Source organism: Prinia subflava, chromosome 3 (assembly GCF_021018805.1).
Source record: "Prinia subflava isolate CZ2003 ecotype Zambia chromosome 3, Cam_Psub_1.2, whole genome shotgun sequence".
NCBI classification, from domain to species: domain Eukaryota; kingdom Metazoa; phylum Chordata; class Aves; order Passeriformes; family Cisticolidae; genus Prinia; species Prinia subflava.
This window is the reverse complement of record NC_086249.1, coordinates 93,151,161-93,173,015: the sequence shown is the minus strand read 5'-3', so window position 1 is coordinate 93,173,015 and position 21,855 is coordinate 93,151,161. Positions and strand designations below refer to the sequence as shown.

At 40.9% G+C, this 21,855-nt stretch overlaps 1 protein-coding gene across 5 annotated transcripts in view; it reads right to left on the bottom strand.

The window, feature by feature from the left end:
* The window catches only part of CNKSR2 (connector enhancer of kinase suppressor of Ras 2), a 206,980-nt gene extending 185,338 nt beyond the window's left edge, over positions 1 to 21,642 (bottom strand). For all 5 annotated transcript variants that reach the window (XM_063392931.1, XM_063392932.1, XM_063392933.1 and 2 more), the window contains exon 1: positions 21,511 to 21,642. In XM_063392931.1, the coding sequence (XP_063249001.1) occupies positions 21,511 to 21,574 (64 nt within the window). In that variant the 5' untranslated portion in view covers positions 21,575 to 21,642. The remainder of the gene's footprint in view (positions 1 to 21,510) is intronic.
* Between the last annotated feature and the right edge of the window lie 213 nt (positions 21,643 to 21,855).

The following is a 21,855-nucleotide window of genomic DNA, read 5'->3' as shown; positions in this document are numbered from 1 at the left end:
GCCTTTCCTGCAGCCAATTAACAGGACTCATCCCTGAAGATCACTGCCTTCTAGCAGTGACAACTGCCTTCTAGTTGTCATGTTTTCAGCTGAAACTGCAGCATTTTCATCTGCAGCCCACTGCCACAAAAAATTAATATGGTTTCTGCACAGCAGTAAAAAATTAGTTGGCAACACCTGAGCACCAGTGATGTTATCCTTAATAAATAAAAAACTGTAACACTCCTTTAAATATCTTGCCACAATATTGTGATCATAAGACTATGTGGCCAACCTGTGGTTACCATCAGATAAGAAAATCTTAAGCACACACAAGATTTTTGGAAGAACCTTAAGTGCCATGTTCATTGGATGGGTACAGAGATCCTCTTCAGATTCCTATTTGGAGATAGGATTCATATTACCTCCAAGCTAGAGGCTGCATAAAGACCAGGTAAGCTCTACCTGTATCAGCATCACTCATTTATTCCTTTCCCAGCACCATCACCAGCAAAAATCCTCCTCAGCACATCTGTTACTCTCCCAGCCCAACTCCCTCTCCCACTCCCTCTCTGCTTTAGCTCCTCCTCGTAATCTTTGCACTTAAATAGGAATGGAAAAAACATTTTATCCAAGCACCCATTTTTCATCCTTCTCTCTCCCTGCATAGCTCCAAGGTCAGCATCTCCTGCAGCATACAGCTTTCCTAAGTGGCAGGAGCTGTACAGCAGACTGACAAGAGCCTCAAAGATTCAGCTGCTGCACGAGAGCTGCTGCTGACATTAGCAAAGCCACCCAGAAGGGCAGTACTAGTTTCACCTCACTGATGTCACTTGGAAAATCTGTGACTAGCAATAGAAGTATCAAAGACATCTTCCAAATTCCAAGCTGGCAATGTTGTGGTGCACTAGAACCAGAGAGAAAATTGTGTTTATTCTACATAAAAACTCAAACTGTGAGCAGTGGGGATCCTCCCTCCTTGTCAGGAGAGCTGCACCTCTACCATTTGCAGACAGAATTATACAAGCCAGTCTTTGGCAGGCAGAGCAGTGCTTTGACCTCCAAGCATTCAACAGGAGATGCTGTTAATGAAATAATTTTAACCCAAATCACTGAGGTAGGGAGCGATTCCCTAACATGTGTCTCACAAAGTCTGAGCACCACATTACTGCTGGGACCCTCTTCTCTGATACAACTTGACACTTCAGTCATATGTTAAGCTCTGAAGCATCTGTTTCATAATAAACTGTTATATGCTTGCCAAGAACTGAAGCACTGTGTTTTTGGATGAGTACTACTAAGTTGCAAGCCATAATTTAATACTCATCTGACATTGATGGTGACCCAACATTTAATGGAGCTTAATGCTCTTCTGATGCCACTGATTAAATTATTGCTCAGTAGTCCAGTTTCATAATCTACAATTTGCAAGGAAGCAAGACAGATATACAGGCACTGTCTCCTCTCACATCAGTGAATCAGTTTACCAGCAGAGAAAGGTTCCCTAATTGAAGTTAAAGGTAAGTACACCACAGTGCATCATTTGTCAATCAGTGTAGAATTTTGTTCAGATGCTTTAAGCCAATTACATTATTATGAAAAAGCAAAGCATGAAGTATTCCCAAGCACAAGGGGAAAATATGGGTAAAAGCCTTGACCCAGCATGTGCAATGACTTCATAACGTCCTGAGCACTGTCCAGGAAACTCATTCCTCTGGCCAACAGGAGTTTCTATTCATTTTCTCTCCACTAGGTTGTTTAACAGTTTGGTCACCACTTAGGCACAGCTGTGCAAACAATCTTTCAGTGTTTGGCCTGATGCTATTGAATTCCATCCCAAAATGTCTCTCCTCTTCTTTCTGTGCACAGGGTGAGGAGGGCTAGTTTGGACACAGAGGATTAGAGGCTTTCACAGCCCAACTTAAATCATTAGATCCTAAAATTTGAGTTTTGAAAGAACTTTACCAAGTAAATTAGCAAGCTTAAATGTGTATCTAAGACAGCTGGTAGCAATCGCACTTTCTAAATCCTCTCAAAGTCTATTCCCATCTTGAGGAAAAAAAACGCTCTGTGAATGCCCAAACATTTTAAAACAATTAAAAGCAATTAAAGAAAAGCAATGAGAAAGCAATGTTTTTAAAACGCCTTGGATGAGAACAACTAGAAAAAATTTATGAGAGTACAGGCATAAAAAACAACAAATGCTTCTTTTTTAGCTTCCCAGAAAGTAAATCTTTCATCCCAGATAAAACAGAGGTCCCTCCCAGTACCAAAGTAGCTTTACAGGACTATTCATTATTAGATTATTTTCACAGCTACTGGCAATCCAGAAACACACCACACCCCCAATAAACTAAGGAACAACTACATTCAAATTGAAGGGTAGATGCTAGCACAAATGCAGTATTAGAGCTGCAGAAATAAAAAAGTCAAAATGAGAAAATCCCCAGGGTAAGCTTTTCAAGTTACACATACCACAGCCACACTGTAGTTCTCAAATATGGGCTTCATTTTTGAGACCATCCATGATTTTTACTTCGAGACAGTAAATATTCCTACCAAAACTAAAGCAGATCACACTAATATTTTATGTAAGTATAAGCTTGCACACCTTCTTAGGTGATGAAGCTTTAGTTCCATCAGAAAGTTGTGGAGCTACTCATGTCCTTTAATTTAATTGATATTACGGAAGGAATAAATATATCAGATTAAGTATGTCCTTTACAGTCTCTCTCAGAAAATAATGTCATTATCTTAGAATAGTTTGAAAATCTCAAAAGCATCAGCATTTGGAGGTATTTTTAAAAAGTCTTCCCATTAAACACACTTCACTAGACAGTGTTAAATTACAGATTATATTCCAAAATTAATTCTGATACAGTTTTATACAACCATAAGGCCTATTGACGTCTTCCCTCATTTTAGCTTTAATACTGGCAAAGTAATGAAATTCTAACTTTTTATGAATTTGGTCTTCAAGAATTTTCCATGTTATAGAATGGAAAAACAGAATGTATTAGAATAGGTGTTAGAACAGAATACATGTAGAATATATTAGAAAAAAAATCTGGAAGTGTTTTGAACATTAGCAGCTGATAATCAAATTTCAAGAACTTCATCTCATCTCTTCAGAGCATCTCAAATCCTACCATACTGTCTACAGGAAAAAGCTCTCCAGCCCAAAGCTGCACTGAAATCTCAGGAATCAGGGTCCCAGATGTCTCCTTGTGAGGTGCCTATAACATCTTATGGTTTCTGACACCTTCAGATGCTTTGCCAAGGATAAATGTATTTTTAGGATTCTACAAGCTGTGTAGTATATACAATCCTTCTTCCCTTTTGTAAAGAAATGTTTTATGTATTGTCAAGCCTACAGAAGTCTTTTTAGTTCTAGTAATAACTGACCTTTTCCTGTTTGCATATTACTCTCCAATTTCACCATCCCCACTTTTTACCAAGGCTGCACTTCAGCCAGATCAGCAAAGAGGTTGTTTTTCCTGTCTCAATATGAAGAAAGCTAAGCTCCAGAGAGGAGGAGATGATTTTCTTCTGTAAACCCAGTCCTCACAACTCAGCATCCTCTAAATGCCAACACAAAAATATACCCCACTGGCATGCAGGAAAAACATAACAAGGGGCTATTTTTTATGGTCAAGTTTCACAGAAAACTTCACCATTCAGCATTTATAGGAAAAAAAGACTATTTTTCCTGCATCTCAGTTCTTCCCAAGACCTTTGACTGTAGTAGTCATCACCTACAGTCCACTCACTCTTTCTCCATGGGTGGCTGAGGCACAGAGAAAAAACAATGTCCCAGCCCAGTCCCAACTCATCAGTGCAAGCAGGAACACCCACAAGAGTCTCTCTCATCCCCAAATTCCCTGTACAAACCCACTGCTTCTCCTCCCCTGTCCATGCCTTGCAGTCCTTGAGTCCCTCAGTGCATCCATTCCATCTGGGGAAGCCTTCAGTGTGACCATGCCCTTCTCTACCCAAACCCCACCCGATCTCTGATCAGAGCTCCCCCATGCTGAACAGACACCCACTCTCCTTGGAACCAGGGGAGAAGCTGTAGGAACCCCCAGCCCCATCTTCTCTTTCCCTCAGTGTTCCAGCTGCCTCCTCCACTGCCCTTGGGGTGGGATGCCATGGGATGCCTTGCCATGCAGCCATGTACAGAGCTGCCTGCATGCTCCTGAAAAGCACAGCTGGCAGAAGTCATCACAGCATGAATTCATTGTGAGGATGCCTCCTGACACAGCTTGGTACAGATCTTGGTTGTTTAGAAGAGCAAAGGGAAGGACAGGGGTTGATTAGCAAACTTTTACTGGTGTTTTCCATTGCATTCGCTTCAGAGTTCCCTAGAACATATTATTAAAAATGGATCTTTCACATATTCTGTACTTCTAGAATACAAGTGGTTATATGAAAATTATTTTGATTAAATGCTGATTAATGCAAAGAAACAGATCGCAGTTTAAGAAATAGGTCCTATAATTATGGACCCCTGAAAGAACTAGTGGTTTTATTTTATCAGAACCTTTCAAATATCAAACTGAAAACATTATAAAAGACTGCTTCAGTATTTTGAGGATTTCTGAGGCTTATAAATTTTCCTTTAATCTATAATTAAGAGAGCTCCTTTTTAAATGTAGTTGGAGGTCTATTCCAAATAGCTTTTTTAGGAGCTAACAAGTACTAGGGAAGAGAAAATTCAATGAATGTGTCACTGCTACAGAAAATTGCTGCATCATGCTTATATTTCATTAAACAGCAGACGCTGGAATTTGAGAAATCAGCAGTTTCAATCGTGACTAAAAGTTCCACCTTTGCACCACACATTAGAAATGCCCAAACATATAGAAGCAGTAAAAGGGGATCTTCTCAGCTTCTACATGACGTAGAATTATTATGCTACTATTTCAAGAGTTTAAAAACTTTATTTAAGGGAGAAGAAAATGTAGTTTCCTCAGGGCAGTAATCTCAATGGCTGAAATTGCTGCATCCCAAGTAAAATTGCTAAAGTACAATTTTTTCACTTAATTACAATTTTTTTTAAAGCATTCCGCTAGTGACTACTGCTAACAAGAAAAGCCACGGTGATTAAACGTTTCATGTCCTTTAATAGCTAATCTGAAGTGCTAATGAGTGTTCAAACGTAACAGAACTGTCAATTATTACAAACCTTCTCACTACACAGTGGAGCAATGAATAAACTTGACTCTTTTGCTTGGCTTGAGTCAGAATCAGAACACCACAGAGCTGGTGGCTTAAGCACTGGTGATGCAGAGTGACTCCTTTCAGGACTGTCTTCCACCTGTCCTACCACGTATCTCGGCTCACTCCCACCCGCTGGGAAGGCTCTCACTTCCCCCTGCTCCCCACAGTCCAGTGGTAGCCACCAATTTCCAAATCTAACTCTAATAAAATCCCACTATTACCACCACCACTCTTCCCCTGCCTTCCACAGATCAACCACCCTGAAAGAATTCCCTCTGCTAGCTGTGAGACTTTATCACTCTCTTTCTTTGGACGCAGGCCTGTCTCATGTGCCTGGCAATTTCACCCTGGTGAGCCCATCAATAACCCGGGAACACTGCAGGGAAGCTCAGGGCTGTGGCAAGAGATGCCCCCTGGCCACTGGTGGCTCAGCACCAGAGCCACCTCCATCAGTGACCCTGCCACCCTCACCCTGCTCCCACATCGGCAGCTCAGTGCCCACACCAATAATGCCAAAGAGAGACCCAGAAGGATCTTCTTTTAGTCCCTCTACCAAGAGTATGAAAGCATCTCCACCTGCCCCTCCCTGTAAGCCACCTTTGGCCTATGGTAAATGCCATAAGCATTTGTCATCTTATTTTACCATTAGGAAATAAAACAAGAAAATTGGTGTACCCTTTAAACAAGACATGTTGCATTGGCTACTTTTGGTTTTCTGTAATTTCTATGTCATGATGCTTTTCCTACCAGTCTTGATATCTTAATATCATAATTTCTTTTACGCAAACTCAGAAACAGAAACAGTTTAGTCTCAAACTGTAAGATAATGTCATTTCAAATTTTCCTTGAGAAAGTCCATAAATACCCACTAAAATATTCCTTTAAAACACATCTCAAATACTGGTGCAAATAACAGCTAGAGCTTACCAGAATGTCAGCATCTACTATCATTATTAATAGCGAGTACTCTTGAGGAGCTCAGCTGATATTTTGAGCTTCTTTTAACACATGAACATACTGTACAGACTCACCAAGTTATCTGGTACACTTACTTCTCTTTAGAGCATTTTTAAAAATCCTTGAAGTTGTATTATGGCCCACCTCACAAGTGGTGATTTACTGGGCAGTGTGTATAGAAGCCCCACCTGCCCTTGGAACAAGCAGGATGCAGATTCAGCCTACAGCTACTGCAACACTATGCACCAGTATTTTGTCACAGCTCTGATGTTTCTCATAAAGCTTCAAGGAACTTTTGAACTAGGTTTTGGTGGTATATTTGTTTATTTTCCATGAACACAAATTTGTTCTCCAGTGTCTCACTTAGCAATGTAATATGTGCTGTGCAAGATCAAACTAGACCTATAAGTTATGCCAGGCAGGAATTTTATACTGAAGGGTTTCATGTTGCTTAAAATAATCAGATAATTATGATAAAACAAAAAAATTACAGTACCATTTTTTCTATCTGTTCATACACTGTTTCTCTCTTTTTACATATGACAAACCAAGTTATAAAGGGCCTACATTTTACAGAGCCCAAGAGGCACCCATTCAGCTGGTTTCTGGCACCAGGCTTCTTCCAGCATACTGGGTTATGAATTACAAACAGTCTCTTCTCTCCTACATTCAGTCAGAATAATGGTGAACCAGATGGCAAAATGTGATGGCTTTTACTGCTCAGCCAGAAGTATGAGCCATTACCACTATGACCAGATCTCTTCCTCCAAATAACCTACACAATTATTTACTTTGCCTTGTCTGGTGCCATTCAGGCTGCAACATCCTCTTTACACAGGGATGAAGACAGCTACTTACTTAAGCCCTCCCCATTCCTTACTTTTGGGCAGGTGGGGGACGGTTGGTTTTCATTTTTAAGACTCCTGTACTTACAAAAAGAATCCAACTTGTTCAGTCAACAATAAACTGAATAGAAACCTCATCTGTGAAATTTGAAGCCACTAATAATGACTTTTTTACTTTTCTGTGTGCTAAAGAATCAACGTCATCATGACCACCAAGGACTTTTTCAAGGGACTGCTTGACAGCAGGGACAAAAGTTAATGAGGATGTTAATCCTCAATCCACCCCACAGCTTTTGGCAAAGGATAGGAGGAAAGTATGGTTTGTTCAGGAGGTGGCCCAGTGTCAACAGCTGATGCAGCTTCCCAGGTGGGTGAAGCTTCTCCAGTCTCAAATCAGGAGTGACAGGCAGCACAGCAGCCTTCGAGTCCCACCTGCGCACACCCAGATTTGTGTGGAAGAAATGAGAGCTCTGCAATGAGGATACCACACAACAAACATACAAGGCCTCAAGTAATTTGAAAGACATCAGCCACCACTGAGTGCCTAAGAAGGAACAGACAATCCTGCCTCTTCACTAAAAAAGAGAATTTTTCCTTTTAAAAAGTTTACTAGAAAAGGATTATGGCATTATAACCATTTCTTTATCTACAACACATTCCCAAGCTTCATGTATCAAATTAAAGGTCACACAACTTAGTCTCCACATAAGGCAGAGGCATTCATACAGGCAGAACAAACTGTATCTTATGAAGCTAAACAAGACTGAAAATGTTTTCTGTGTTAATGATTAACAAAACTTTGTACTTGCCAGGATTTAAAATGCCTTATTATTTCTAAGTTATACAAGTCTGAGGCAGCAGCATCCTACAAAACTAATATCAACAAGAAATGAATCTGTCAAAGTGCAAACAATTTCTGCCTAACAAACAGGCAAGTAATACAACAGTGGTTTTAATTAGCTGGGCATATAAAGCTGTTACAAGACAAATTTCTTTCATTAAAAAAAGCAGACAGTCAGTTAGAAATGCTTCAGTGCACCGAAACAGAAGATGACAAGATACTAAACCTTCTCCCTCCCCTGTAACAAGGAGGAGCCAGAGTGGTACCACCCAAGTAGCAGGTGATGAGCAGCCCCTTCTCCTGCTGCTGCAACACTGCTAACTCCCCAGAAATGCCAGCCATAAAGGGGAGCCAGCACAACAGAGACAACAAATTCAGCAGCCAAAAGGACTATTTTCTGTAATTTTGTTCAGACACTTGGACTAAGAGCTTCATGCAAAATGAACTGTAGGATATTTTAAGTTCCTCCAGAATTGAGTACCAATGTTTCGCCCTTTGTCCCAAAACAGCAGCATGGTACCCACAGCATATTGGACATACATCATTTTATAATGTAAAAAAAAGTGACTAAGAATATGTGTGTATGCATAGTAGAGGGTTTTTTTCCTCTCCAGTCAAGGGACTCTGCTTTCCACATCATACAATTGCATTCCAACATTAGGTTCTCATTTTCCCCCCTGCCTTGGCTGGAGGTGCACCCCAAAGCAGGGCTGTGCCAGCTGCTCCTTCTCCCAGAAACACCAGGGGCAACATCAAAAACATCAGCAGAAAGCCCTCTGCAAATATTGTTAGCAGAAGACTTACTCTGCCCAGGCCTGAGGAGAGAGACTCAGGCACTTGGAGACAGAAATTAGATGCCTGAATTTAGGATCACAGGGCATGATTGCAGGAAGTTTTGTCTGATCAAATTAGGGTGGAGACAGACACATCCTTGCCTCCAGATCCTGTTGCTGCCAATGCCACCCTGGGCACACCAGCCAGGATGCTCTAGGCATTTAAGAGCAGAGGAAACCTTAATATACCAGCCCTTGCACCCATGATTATTAAAAGATTCTGGATAAAATGAAGAAGAAAATATAGACAGTCCTGGAAGCAAAGCCGGGAATCCAAGACACATCCTTGCAGCTAAATGGAGACTCACTGGACAGCAGTTTCTTATTTCTTAAAGTGGTTTTGTGAACAGAGATTACAAGATTTTGCATGAATGCTGAATTGTTCCCCTTCAATTCAAAACAAGCCATTGTTCTGGGATGGAAAACTGGTTTCTGAAAAGACAAACATCCCTTCTTGCTTGTTTCATTAAACTCGTAAAAGAAAATTTAATTCAAATTAAGAAAACTCATATTCAAACGGATCCACTGGAGAGAAACAATTGATATTTATGTTCTGTTGCCACTTTGCACTCATTACAGGGGCTAATGTTCTGCAAGACATCTTCTAAACCTTCCTAAGCATATTATTTACTATCTCCTGACAAGCATGACTTTATTTCATGAGCTGGCACACATCCCATTGTGAGAATCTAATCTTTAATAACATATCCTAATTAAATATGCACATTTAATGCAAAAACCAATAGTGAAAATTCAGAACAAAACAAAAAACACTCATTTGACTAAACAAAGCAATTGGATTAGAGTGCACAGAGCAAACTCAAATATTAAGTCACATATGTCACAGCAAAAAGTCATTAAGGGGAAAAAAAGGATAAAAAAATCCCCAAAAAACCAATCAGGCAGACAGTTCTTTATACCTGACCGTATCCGACCTCTCTGAATTCCTAGCTAGCTTATTCCCCATCTGTCCTACAATAATAACTTTAAAAGAAGCACACTTGAGTTCTTAATTCAAAAGTTCAAGTCAATTGTTCTTCGCATACTTGATTCCAGTCAAGAAGGGAATGTTCTTCTATAGAAGCTGGAAGGATTTATTCTTTTCAACACACATGGCATTATTTCACCATTAAAGAATTTATTATTTTTGAGCAGTTCCATAGTGACAAAAAAATCCTAAAATAGTGAGCATTAAATACAAGCAAACAAACAACAAACAAGAGCAAACTAACAAAAATTTAGAAAATTACCTCTTGAGATTTAAATACCAAAATCACGCCAAGCAAAATGCTACTTCTATCTATTTGCCAATTTCTGAATTACTGTAATCTGGAAGCCAGTGTCCTTTGAGTGAGTACAGTCCTAACATTTGACATTACTGAGATACTTTGAACTCTAAAACTTTGCATTCCAAGTTTGTGACCTGCTGTAACGCTTTCAAAGACTCTATCAAAAGAAAATTAGACATATTTTTATTTTTTAAACAATTTTACCATTGATTGAGCTAAACCCCAATATACATCAATCTTTGCCTTCAGAGGTCTCACTGTAATTTTTGATGCTTGATTTAGTAGAATTTATCAAAATAGTATTCTGCAGGAAACTCCTCATAGTATTTGAGAGCATGAAACAAGAGGGTAAAGGCTTAGGGTTTACAATTTTAATTCTTAGGACAAATACAAGTCAATTACCTACACCACACTGCTGACCACAAAGTGAGAAAATCTACTGAAATGACAATATTACAATTTCTAGGTCTTTTTTAATCATGCCTGACTTTGTACATGCACAGATGAAGAGTTATAACATTTTCCCTTTGAATCTAAAATGTCACCATTCCCACCCCAGATTACAATACACTGTCAACAGAAAAACAAACATTTTGTAAAGCAAAGGTCTTTTAAATATTTTTTTAATAATAGAGTGGGCAGCGAAGTTTGTATTCAGCTTTACCTTCTCTTGAAGTAGAAAACAAACTTTAATTAAGTTTGGGGGTTTTGAAGAGACCTGTCACATATTGGAGTTCTATTTTCAGTTATTCTATTACACAGAGCACTCAATCTTCTAAAGAGGGATTCGCTCAGACCTGCAGAGGTGAAAAACATTCAGGACATGCTATTCTGCAGGCTTGAGCCTCTGTCCCACAGTCAGAGCAGCTGGATGCCCAGGCAGCCACCCACAGCACATCACTGCACCCCAGTTTGGAAGGCAATGGTGTCAGGAACACCCATGAAACCCTCCGGTCTGGTACCAGAGGCAGAGCTGGGCATTAACTGCCCTGTCTGCTCAGGTTTACTCATTCATAGCCCATTAGCATTTGTTACCTCCAGTTTGTAATTGGATAGATCAGCACAGCTTACAGTGAGCTGAGCAACAACAGATACGATGCAAGAGAGAAACTAGATGCCCAAATAAATAACAGGAAAGGGGTCTTCTGTCCAAGACAGATCAACCAAAATATGGGTGAGTTCCTTGAAAACTAACTTTGTGGAATTTTAGCAACTGAAAAGAAACTACCTTTAGACCTCTGCAATCTTTTGTTCATCTAGCAAATACTACCCAGTAAACAGGATTTTCACAGAAAAGTGACTTTTGTCTTGTTTTGGTTTTTCCCAAGACTTTGCACTGGTAAACTGTCAAGATCATTTTCAAATACTGACATTTCCATAAGGGAGATAGGGGCTAAGAAAATGGTGCCAGACTGTTTTCATTGGTGCCCAGCAACAGGACAAAAAACAATACTCATAAACTAAAACACAGGAAGTTCCACCTTAACTTAAAGTTTCCATCAGGAAAAACTTCTTTACCTTGACAGTGGCAGAGCACTGAACAGGCTGCCCAAGGAAATTGTGTAGATTCCCACTCTGGAAACACCCAAAACCCAGCAGGAGACATTTCCATGTCACCTGCTCCAGGTGACCCTGCCTTGGCAGGGGGGTTGGACAGGATCACCTCCAGAGGCCCCTTCCAAACCCAACAATCCTATGATTCTGTGAGATGGCTATCACTTCTTCATTGCCACTACTCTTCAACTGTCTTATTCAAGCTAAGGTAGTTATCAGGAACACCAAATCAAATTTACAAAAAAAAAAAAAAAAAACAAAAAAAAAACCCCATAACAACAACAAACACATCCAAAAAAAATCCTATCAAACCAACAAGAAAATATGGTAATCATAGGAAATACAGAAGATTCATGATTGCACATACAATACCATACTTTCTATAGCTGCAAACAGTAGCTTCAACAACTCATCAGGCATCCAAATGCTCTCTCACTGATTAAGTTTGCTAAAGGGTCCTAACTAAAGCAGTCCTTTGAAGGCTACGAACTATCCAGTTCTTCTAAAAATGAGTTTACTTGCTCTCAAGGAGTCCTGTCATAGACCTGTCCTATTTTTATAATGATAATCTGTCCTATGTCCTTCAAATGTTCAGATTGACACTTACATGGTATTTTTTTTTTATGTGCAATAATTACACTTCTAGGCTGAACCTCTGTCAAATCCACATGCAGAGCATGACAAATTATTCACACTACACTGTGCTCTTGGACTCAGTTATTAGGACTCCAGAAATAGGCTTTTGACCCCAGACTGTATTAAACAGCTAAGATCCAGACAGTTTAAAACAGACAATGAAATAATGACTGAAGTCCAGTTTCCAACAGTGAAATTACAGACTGCTGGTATTTTCAAGAGGACTTGTGGGGCACAACACTCAACACTCCATCAAAAAACATTAAAAGACATTTAAGACACAATAAGCCTCCACATGCTAAGTTAAACTAGGATATATTTTTTTTTAAATATTTGAAGACTGCAACATTTCAAATAACTGATGCCACTTGAAAAGCAGTAAGGACCATTTTGTCATCCTGGATTTACAGAAAATTTTGGAAACAAGCAGAAGTGTACTACCAAAATATAAACACATAAACACATCTGGTTTGGGTTCTTTTCATATTAGCTCTAATAAAACAAAGTCTACCAAAAAGAGCCATTCTTGATCTCTGAGGAGAAATGGAGACAAAGGGAACATGGTTCTATCCATGATGATTAGGCAACACTAAACAAGATAGCCAGAAGTCAGCCAATGCTGAACACTCAAGAAGGTACTTTTTGGATATCTCACAAAAAAAGCCTTCAGTCACACTTCACTCAAACTAAGCAACAAGAAAATTGTTACTTGTTTGGTGTTTCAAAGGTGTACACAAAGCAGGGCAAGTGCAGGTTCACAACTGTTGAGTGCTCACAACCTAAGCTGGTTTTTTTAGAGAGCAACTTCTACTTCGTGTTCAACAGATCCCTCAACCAACATTTCTTCAAAGAGAAAAATCTGAAACACACAAGGACACAGCACTGCACCTTGCAAATCAAACTATCAACTATACAGAAGTAACCAACAAAACTACAACAAAAGCAATTAAAGAAAGTAAGGCAGGTGCATGTCAGTAATGGATATCGATGAGGGGAATCCAGTTACAAAGATTTTAATTATTAACATGGAATTTAATTAGCGTGCTGCAGCTAACTCTCCCATTACTATGAAGCAAGCCTTCAGCAACCACATCTGGTCAAGATTTCAGGTTAGCATCTCAGTGAAATGACTAAGTTCTCTTGTCATTCCCATGAAGGGTTTCAGTGTTGACTCACAGGGAAAAATGCCATCCAGTGAATTACTCAGACAACACTGGCACATCCCACCTATATTTACCTGGCCTCAATACGCAGAGGAAGGACTTCTTCACCTTCTTATTGATGTGATGATTGCCAGGAGAGAAAGGAGAGGAGAAAGAAGGATGCGAGAAAACAGGGGAAAATATCTATTCAAAAATAGGTCATTTATAGCTGTAGCCACTGGCAACTGGTGGATCTGGCCAAACTAAAAATAAACTCTACACTTTAACAAAACCAGCAATGCTATCAACTTCTTTACAGCTGACAGTCATTCCCTGTGGGAAGAAAGAGCCCTTTAGAGGTGAGCCTGCCAGCTGCTCAGCTCTAAACATGGGTATGCTCATCCTTCCAAATATAAGAGGCCAAGGAAAGGTCCCAGCATTACCCACGCTCATGGACAACCTTAGCTGCCACCCCAACACTCCTCCAGACTATTTTGGCGAGGAAGGTATCATTCCATAAGTGGCACAGGCAAGGCCCCATCAGCAGTATCTGAAGCTCTGTGAAAATGGCTTGTGCAGCTCTGCTGGACACCCTCTGACCACCCACACCAGTAAAATCCTAGCAGAGCAGTCACCACAGCATCCACAAAGCACAAATCAACATCAAGAAACACAGACCCTGTTCCACTTAAATCAACGGATTCTTGAGGCTGATGCAAGTCCTAAACCATTTATTTTAAAAGCTACTTGAACCTTCAGTTTAAAGGCTTAAATAATTCTCATCAACATTTTCCCTCTTCTTCACACAACAGAAAAAGGTATCAGTACAAAAGTACAGCACTTTGCATCTGACCATATTAAAATAATACACTTCAGCTGAATATAGCTTAATTAAGGCTTACTCTGGTGCACTCCAATATTAATTAACAGTTTACTTGAAAATTCCCACCATATGGTACTGTAGCAGATGTTAATCATGTAAGGCCAAACACTTTGAAATTACTGTTCTAGCCACTTCATATGAGGTACCAAGTGCCCTAAATTTCTGTCTAAAGGATAAGCTGTAAATGCCAAACATCCTACAATATGACATCCACAGCTATTTTCTTCAAGATAATATTATCTGGCAGATAAGTAGCACAAAATGGGGTAGATTTTTAAGCCTCCAGTACTGTAAAATGACTTGCTATAGACAGTACTGGACTCCCTTTGCATAAGAGAAATGTCTGCATTGAAAACCTCAGAGAAAAATTTATTTTGTCTCCCAGATATCTGCTGAACCCCATACACAGGGAGGGCAAAAATGGGTATACAAGTGGATGTGCATTAAGCATTCCAGATCTTGGCTGCCCAAGACCCATGGATCTGTGTCTTCCAGCCCTTTATCCTTCAACTGCAGGAAAGGAACGTCATGAGGAGCAGCAGATGCTTGCTCTTGGACAGTCAGCTATTTTAAATTGAAGAGGAACTGTCCTGCTAGGCCTGTCTTGTAACAAGAAATTGGCAGTGCTCTGAGCAGGTTTGTGTGGCAGTAGCTTTCTTATAATATGAGGCTAATATTTGGCTCCCAAAATTTTGCTTCTGAAAAAATACAACTCATCTCCATGTCCTTATTCATCTTTTTAGAAAAAGCAGATGTATTTGAAAAGCTGGAAGAGACCAGTGAAGAAAATGTGGCCTTTCAGAACTTCCCAACACAGTGTTTCCAGGTATTTGGGAACTCTTGTTCTTCAGCATTTGTCTTGGTAACTATTCAGGTTCTAAACTGGAGGTTTAAAGTATTCATTAAGCAAATAATTTAGGCAGAAAGTGTGAAAGTACACACTTTGCCTTATTTAGATCTAAAAATCTAAAGTTCTTATCCTGATGAAGGTAAGTGCTTGCTACAGGTGATCCTCAGCGCAGTTATGATTTCATGAGGATATTGTAACTTCTTGGAAAAAAAAGCAGTTACACAGAATGGAAGCCTTGAAGAATTAGCTCTTTCTCCTTGTTGCATACCTTTTAATACAAGCCTATACAGGGAGAAATTTCTCAGGAAATTTCGCTTCTCCTTATTCCTCTGGAAAATGGTAATAAATATTACTACCTGACACTGGGAAATACAGTACAATCAAAAGCTACAACAACTTAACTGAGATTAAATGGTTATCTGAACTTCTGCAGATCAGACAGAAATGTTAGACCATTTGTCAGTTTGGGGTTTAGAAGATAAAACTGCCTGGGTTATTATTGTTGGAATGCTTGAAGACAACTACTTGCAAAGATTCTAAAAATATATCTGTATATCTATATTTCAATCCTCTCATTTGAAAAGAGATCTGGTCTAAATTGCTGCCTTGCAAAATTCTTGACACCCATTAACCAGAAAAGGCATTTGTAAGTTGCTTAGTTTAACACTTCACTGTGCAAATAAATTTGAGTAAGATCAAAATACAAAGCTTTACCAAACTGTTGCAAAAAACCACTTGAGAAAACATATTGTGAGGCCATATTTAAACTAACAGATGTTTCAGAAATAGAACAATATGTTCAAACAAAATAAAAGTGTAAATGGGCAGTGCTAAAAGAGCTTCACAACTAAGGACATCAATTTCAGTAGCAACTGAGATGACCTCATCTCGGAAAGCTCCCTCCTAAAAAGATCACAAATTTAGAAATGAATTCTGATGTTATGCATAAAATTTGGCTGCATGAATTATTTGCAGAGTGGCTGCTTATGTAACATCGTCTTGCTATGGCAACACCCGGCTGTTAGGCTTTGACACATCCCAGTTGCAACTGCAGTTTCATTTTCTGCTGATAAACAATGGCACAAGAGGTTTTCTAATCACAAACAAAGATGCTCTAAAACACATCAGTGTGATTGATGTGGCGACCATTGATACTGCTAAAACTCCTAATGTCACAAGGGCAAGCAAAAAGTGAGAGATCCACAGGAAAAATAAACAAACTAGAGAGAGAGATCTTCCAGCACTGCTTTCAATACAGTCTTAAAGCTGGAGCCCTTAAAACTAAAGGTTGGAATAGGGCAGTTTGGCTCTTGACTACCTTTCTTTCTATAAAATCCCCTCTCCAAAAAGTACCCCACCCTGTCTGACTAAAGTTCTTGTTATGTTCTTACAGAGTGACTATCTATAAATTAAAGAGGTGTGTTCATCAAAATTAAACTCCAGCTATGGCATTATTTCATATTTTTCTACAGCTTTTTTTTCTTTGCTATGCATTACAGTAAAAGTCATAAATCCATTTAATAGCATCACTTCAAAGCTAATGGAGTACTACATGTACCCTCCGATACGGTAAAATTTCAGTTTGCTTTGCACCAGAGAAAGAAAATAGTGGTTTAATGCTGACAAATTGTAAAATGCCTGATCTATTCCACATATGGCACTTAGAAATGACTATTAAGTTGATGACTATTCTGACGCTCATCAGTCACCTACACACACTTGACAAGGAATCAAAGTTTCAGAATCCAAGTTTTCATACTCTCATCCAGCTTTTTTTTTCCCTGAGACAACTATTTTAGAAATAACTATATTATTTTTAAGGGCCCTGCCAAAATCAATGTGAAGGGAAGTAACCTAAGAAAGAACGTTTAACTTAACAGACCACTAGAAGAAAAACTAAACACTATGGACAGAACTGAAAGCCCTAAATAAGGCACATACATTTGTGGAAGCACACCTCCTCTTTACCATGAAGTAGGTGCTCACATGCCTTTGTAGTCCATCCTACACTCCAGAAAAAGCTCCCCCCTAAACTCAGTCCATGTGAGTCTTTAGAGAAAGCCACGGCCAAAATGGAGGTTGGTCTGACAGTGACCCTGAATGCAGGATTCACCCTTACTTTTTCTAAGGCCTAAACTGATTTGCTAGATCCCAGCTCTGCGAGAGAATTTGTGACTTCACTGATGAGCTTCCCTGTTGCTATGGTTCAGGAACTGCAGCAGAACCTGGGTGCTGCCACAGCAGTCCTAGGGCTCTGGAACAGGAGTAGGAGGATCCCCATGGCAATACTTTTTTTAAATCATCATTAAGAATTGGAGTATTTAGTGTCAGAGCATTCCCACAAAGTGTTGCCTTTTCTTGATGAATAACACATGATTCCCACTACACCAAGTGGAGCACAGTTGTTGGCAGCCCGTGATGACTCTGCAAACACACACGCCACTGAAAATGGTCATGAACTTCAGCACACAAGAGCAGACAGAAACAGTTCTCAAACCCATGCAATATTCAATTATACAGATGGGGAACTTTTGCACTCTGCTTTCACTTTGCTAGCGCATTCATATTTCTGCTTCTGTCACCTCACTCATTCTAAATATTTGCATCCTTCTAAACTCTGATAGAATAGACTTCATTGAGGTAAAAAACCCCTAATCCTTAGCATTAGAAGCCTTTAAATGCAATCCCATGCCTTAGATGTCAGCTTCTTGAGTATGACTACGATACAACAGTTTAAGCTGTATGAGCTGCATATAAGCCCCATGAGCTGTCATTCAACAAGCAAAAAATAAATATTTAAGCTTTGTTAGATAAAGTAATATCGATTTTTTTTTCAGGTGACTGCCTTTTGGAACAGATTCTGCCATTGAGATTGGTACTGAATTAAAATTAAAATATTGCTAAAAACAGCAAGCCCTTATCAAAATACAACAATCATCCATAACTTCAGGCCAAAGAAGTTAGATAAGAAGACTTAGTTAAAAACATCCTCATGTTTGGTAACTGAGTGTCTTTAAGTGTCTCAGAGCCTCGGAAATCTAAAATACATCTGGCATGTTTCCCTCCTGAGTGAGTGAAAGCCATGACGTTCGACGACGCTCGCCTATGTAATGTGTCAACGTCTTGAGACAACGCAGTGGCATCCGCACGTGTCCTCCAGAGGGGAGGCAGAGGAGGTGGCTGACACACTTTAATCTCACTGATCCATATAGGACCTTTAAAATTGATACTAAATATATGAAGAGCACAATAATGCATTGTTTGAATCAATTTAAATACTCCTTTTAGCCTCCATGTACAATATGCCATCCTGTGGGAGAGATGAGCTAATCCATCTACGCTTCTTCCAGCTCTATGACAGCTACTCTTCTGGGTTCACTTTAAACACTAGAAAACTCATATGCTGACATAGGCTTCCCCTCACTTTTTCCCTTTCATTTGCAAAGTTTTAACAGGTACTTTGCTCCACAACTTCTTACTGCACACATTTTCACAGTCAAAATTTAGATAGTTACTTATTTGTATAACCAGTTCCAGGTACAGTTCTGTAGCTCAGCAGCATTGGCATTAGGCCATTACAGGGATCCACAGACAATGTGTATGTCAAGGAATTAAAAACTGACAAGATACTGGAGAAACTGCATTTATTCCATTAACACCCTGAGCCTGTTCCCTACAAAGACATCCAGCCCAGAGCTTGGCACTTTTATCTAACCCCTCTGAATGGAAATACTTTCCCCATGTTCATTTCTCACATAATTTCAGGCCCAAGGCTTTATCACTACTCTGAGCAAAATGCCACTGAGGTAATGGTTCTTTTGCCTAAATAAAGAATTCCAGATGAGGCCTTTTACTGCAAATGCTCTGGTCATACCAACAAGACCATCACAAAAACACAGAGCAATGAAATCTAAAGTGTTTCATTTCCCCTTACTTTCAGATAACTGTAAACAATGGTGAACAGTAGGATTTTCCTTTTTCAGGAAAGATTTTCCTTTGATCATCAAAATCTATTTGGAATAATTCTCTTTACAGAGCTGCTCTGAGCAGGCATATGACATAGCAACCACTTCAAGGAAGAGGCTAAAACCAAGTTCAACATTTATAATTCTGTAGAATAAGCCCCAGTAAATCAGCAAAATATTCTCACATCTTGAAGTTTAATGTAATTTATGCAAACCAGACCTGACTGCCGCGAGAGCAAAGACCCCTACTGCACTCCTCTCAAACTTCTCATGACAGACACATTCATGTTTTTACTCACCAAACTGTCTTGGGTACCTCTTAAAACACAAATAAGCTATTTTGGGGACTTTCAGAAATGGAATTTGTAGGTAAATTTGCACTTAAACAATTAGAAGAACATTTTTTCATACGGATTTCAATACCAGTGTTTGCAACACTACACACTATAAGTAAGGAAAACAAAGTTGTTGGAGCAAAGACCGCTTGCCCTTTATCCATTACAATCCTTCCTCCAAACTCGGCAAGGTGTGACCCATCAGGCAGGAGCAAACCTGCCCCCAGCTACTGGTCATACTCATTTCCAGCATCAACTTTTGAAACTAGAGCAGCGATCTAGGTGGTTTTCCTCTGAGAGTGCTAGTCACAGGCAGGTGCTTTATCTCCTTGCACCACCTAAGTGAAGGTTTATCTGCTACACAGAATACAAAATGAAGAAATCGAAGCATGAAACAACATATATGCATTTTACTCTGTAAAAATGAAAGTCCTCCAGAGAAACACTCAAACATTCTGGCCAAGAAAAACAGGTTAAACTCTGAAAAGCAGGCTTCATATGCCAGAAAGTGAGCATGACTGCAATAACTCTTTTTTTTTTTTGGTAAAGTTTACATAATTATTTCTCAAAGATTTACAGCTCTGAGTGTTAGTCACAGGTTTCTAACTACAAATCCTTATCCAGCAGCACGATTTCTAATGGTACCATTTAGCCTGTTCTTTTCAAATTACTGATTTTATAATAATGTAATACAAAAGCAGAGTATACAATGAACTTCACCTGTCATCTATGAAAAGTATTTGATGTATTACGTTTTTTAGTGTGTTAAAAATGCATTATCTAGACATTATTTTATGCATTCCTTAAATTATGGGGAAGGTATCTCAGATACTGATTAGAAAAAAAGTTTCAAACAATATTTTTATTTTTAAGTAAAAATGTAGGAAGATAAATTGCTGTAAAAATATTTTGAAGTTGAAAATGGTTTGCTCTTAATACTGATCATCTGTAGCTCCTTCAAGTTTTTTATTAATGTGTACTAATTTCTCAGGATATGAAATATTACATCATTCTTTTTGATTATTATTCTATAGAGTGAGAATGCTTCCGAAGCTGCAAAACTATGTATGTTACTGAATACAATTATAACTCGCCAGCTATAAATGCCAGGATTGAATAACTGAAAACATATGCTATATGCCTGAAATTTTAAGGATGATGAAACTGTCACATTGATAGCACACTGCATGTTATAAAGAACTCCCACAATGTAGCAGTTGTTCAAAACTTGTACCCGTCTGGTCATTCTATCTTTATAAAATGATATATAACACTAGATGGTGATTTATTCAAAACACAGCTGCAGCCTAACTTGAAGGTAATACCAAAAAAATCCCCACACACACAAAAACCACGCAACAAAATACCTTTTCACATTACAGCATTAAAGCCATGTCACAATGGCATGTATAGAGAATAAAAGAAAAGCGTTTCTAAAAGGTCCAAATTTTATTCCCATCAGAGTTTATTCGAGGGGAGGACAGGTAAGGGAGCGGGAGAAGCGGAGCAGCGGAACCATCACACTCAGCACCCAGTCCAGCCTGTTCGTGCTCCCTTCAATCGCGGATCTCGAAGTGCAGCCCCGGGGGAGAAGGACGGCGACCGCCTGACGCGAAGCCCCCGGCCCGGCCGGAGGAGGCCCTGGGCGGGCACGGCGGCTTCCCGGCAGCGGGGGAGCCCCGGCCCCCGAGGGCGCGGACCGGCCCCGGCCCCGCGGAGCCCCGGCCCCTCCTCGCGGGGGAGGTCGCAGCCGCACGTTCGGCTGAACTTTGATTCGCGGGCGCTTCGCGCCGCACCCCCGGGAGCAGCAGGACACTCTCCCCGTCCCTCCGCTGCTGGGGAGCCGCTCCATCGCCGCACCGCGGCCGCCGCCCGAGAGCACCCCGAGCTCCCGCGGGCACAGCCTCGCCCCCGGCCCCGGCTCTGTGAGCAGCCGGGGATCGCCAGCCGCCGCCCCCGCTCCGAGCCCGGGGCAGGGGGCAGCGGGGCCCCCGGCCCCAGCGACGCGGCCCCGACGGCCTCCTGCCCCCCTTCCCAGCCCCAGGCAAAGCGTGGGGGCAGCGGCGCTGCCGGGGAGGCGGGATCCCGGCGCGGGGGAAGCCGCGGAGCTCCCCGCACCTGCGGGGCGGGGTGAGGGGGTGATGGGAGAGGGCACCGCGCAGCCCCCGCACCGCTCCTCACCTTTCATCCAGTCGACGACCTGGCTCGGCGACCACTTACTGACGGGTTCCATGATGAGGGCCATGGGCGGCTCGGGGGCGCGGGGCTCGGGCGGCCGCCGCTCTCCGGGCTCGGGGCGAGGCTGTGCAGGGCGGAGGGACCGCGCTGCCCGGAATCCCGGCGGCGGGAGGAGAGAGCCACTGTATCCCCGCTTGCCTCCGCTCCGCTCGCTCGCTCGCCGCCTCTGTGCCTCTCTGGGGATTTCAGTTCATGTTGCCGGCTCGGCGGGGAGGGGGAGGAGGAGGAGGAGGAGGAAGGGGGAGAAGGGGGCGGCACGCTCCGACGCCTCCCGCCCCCGCGAACCCG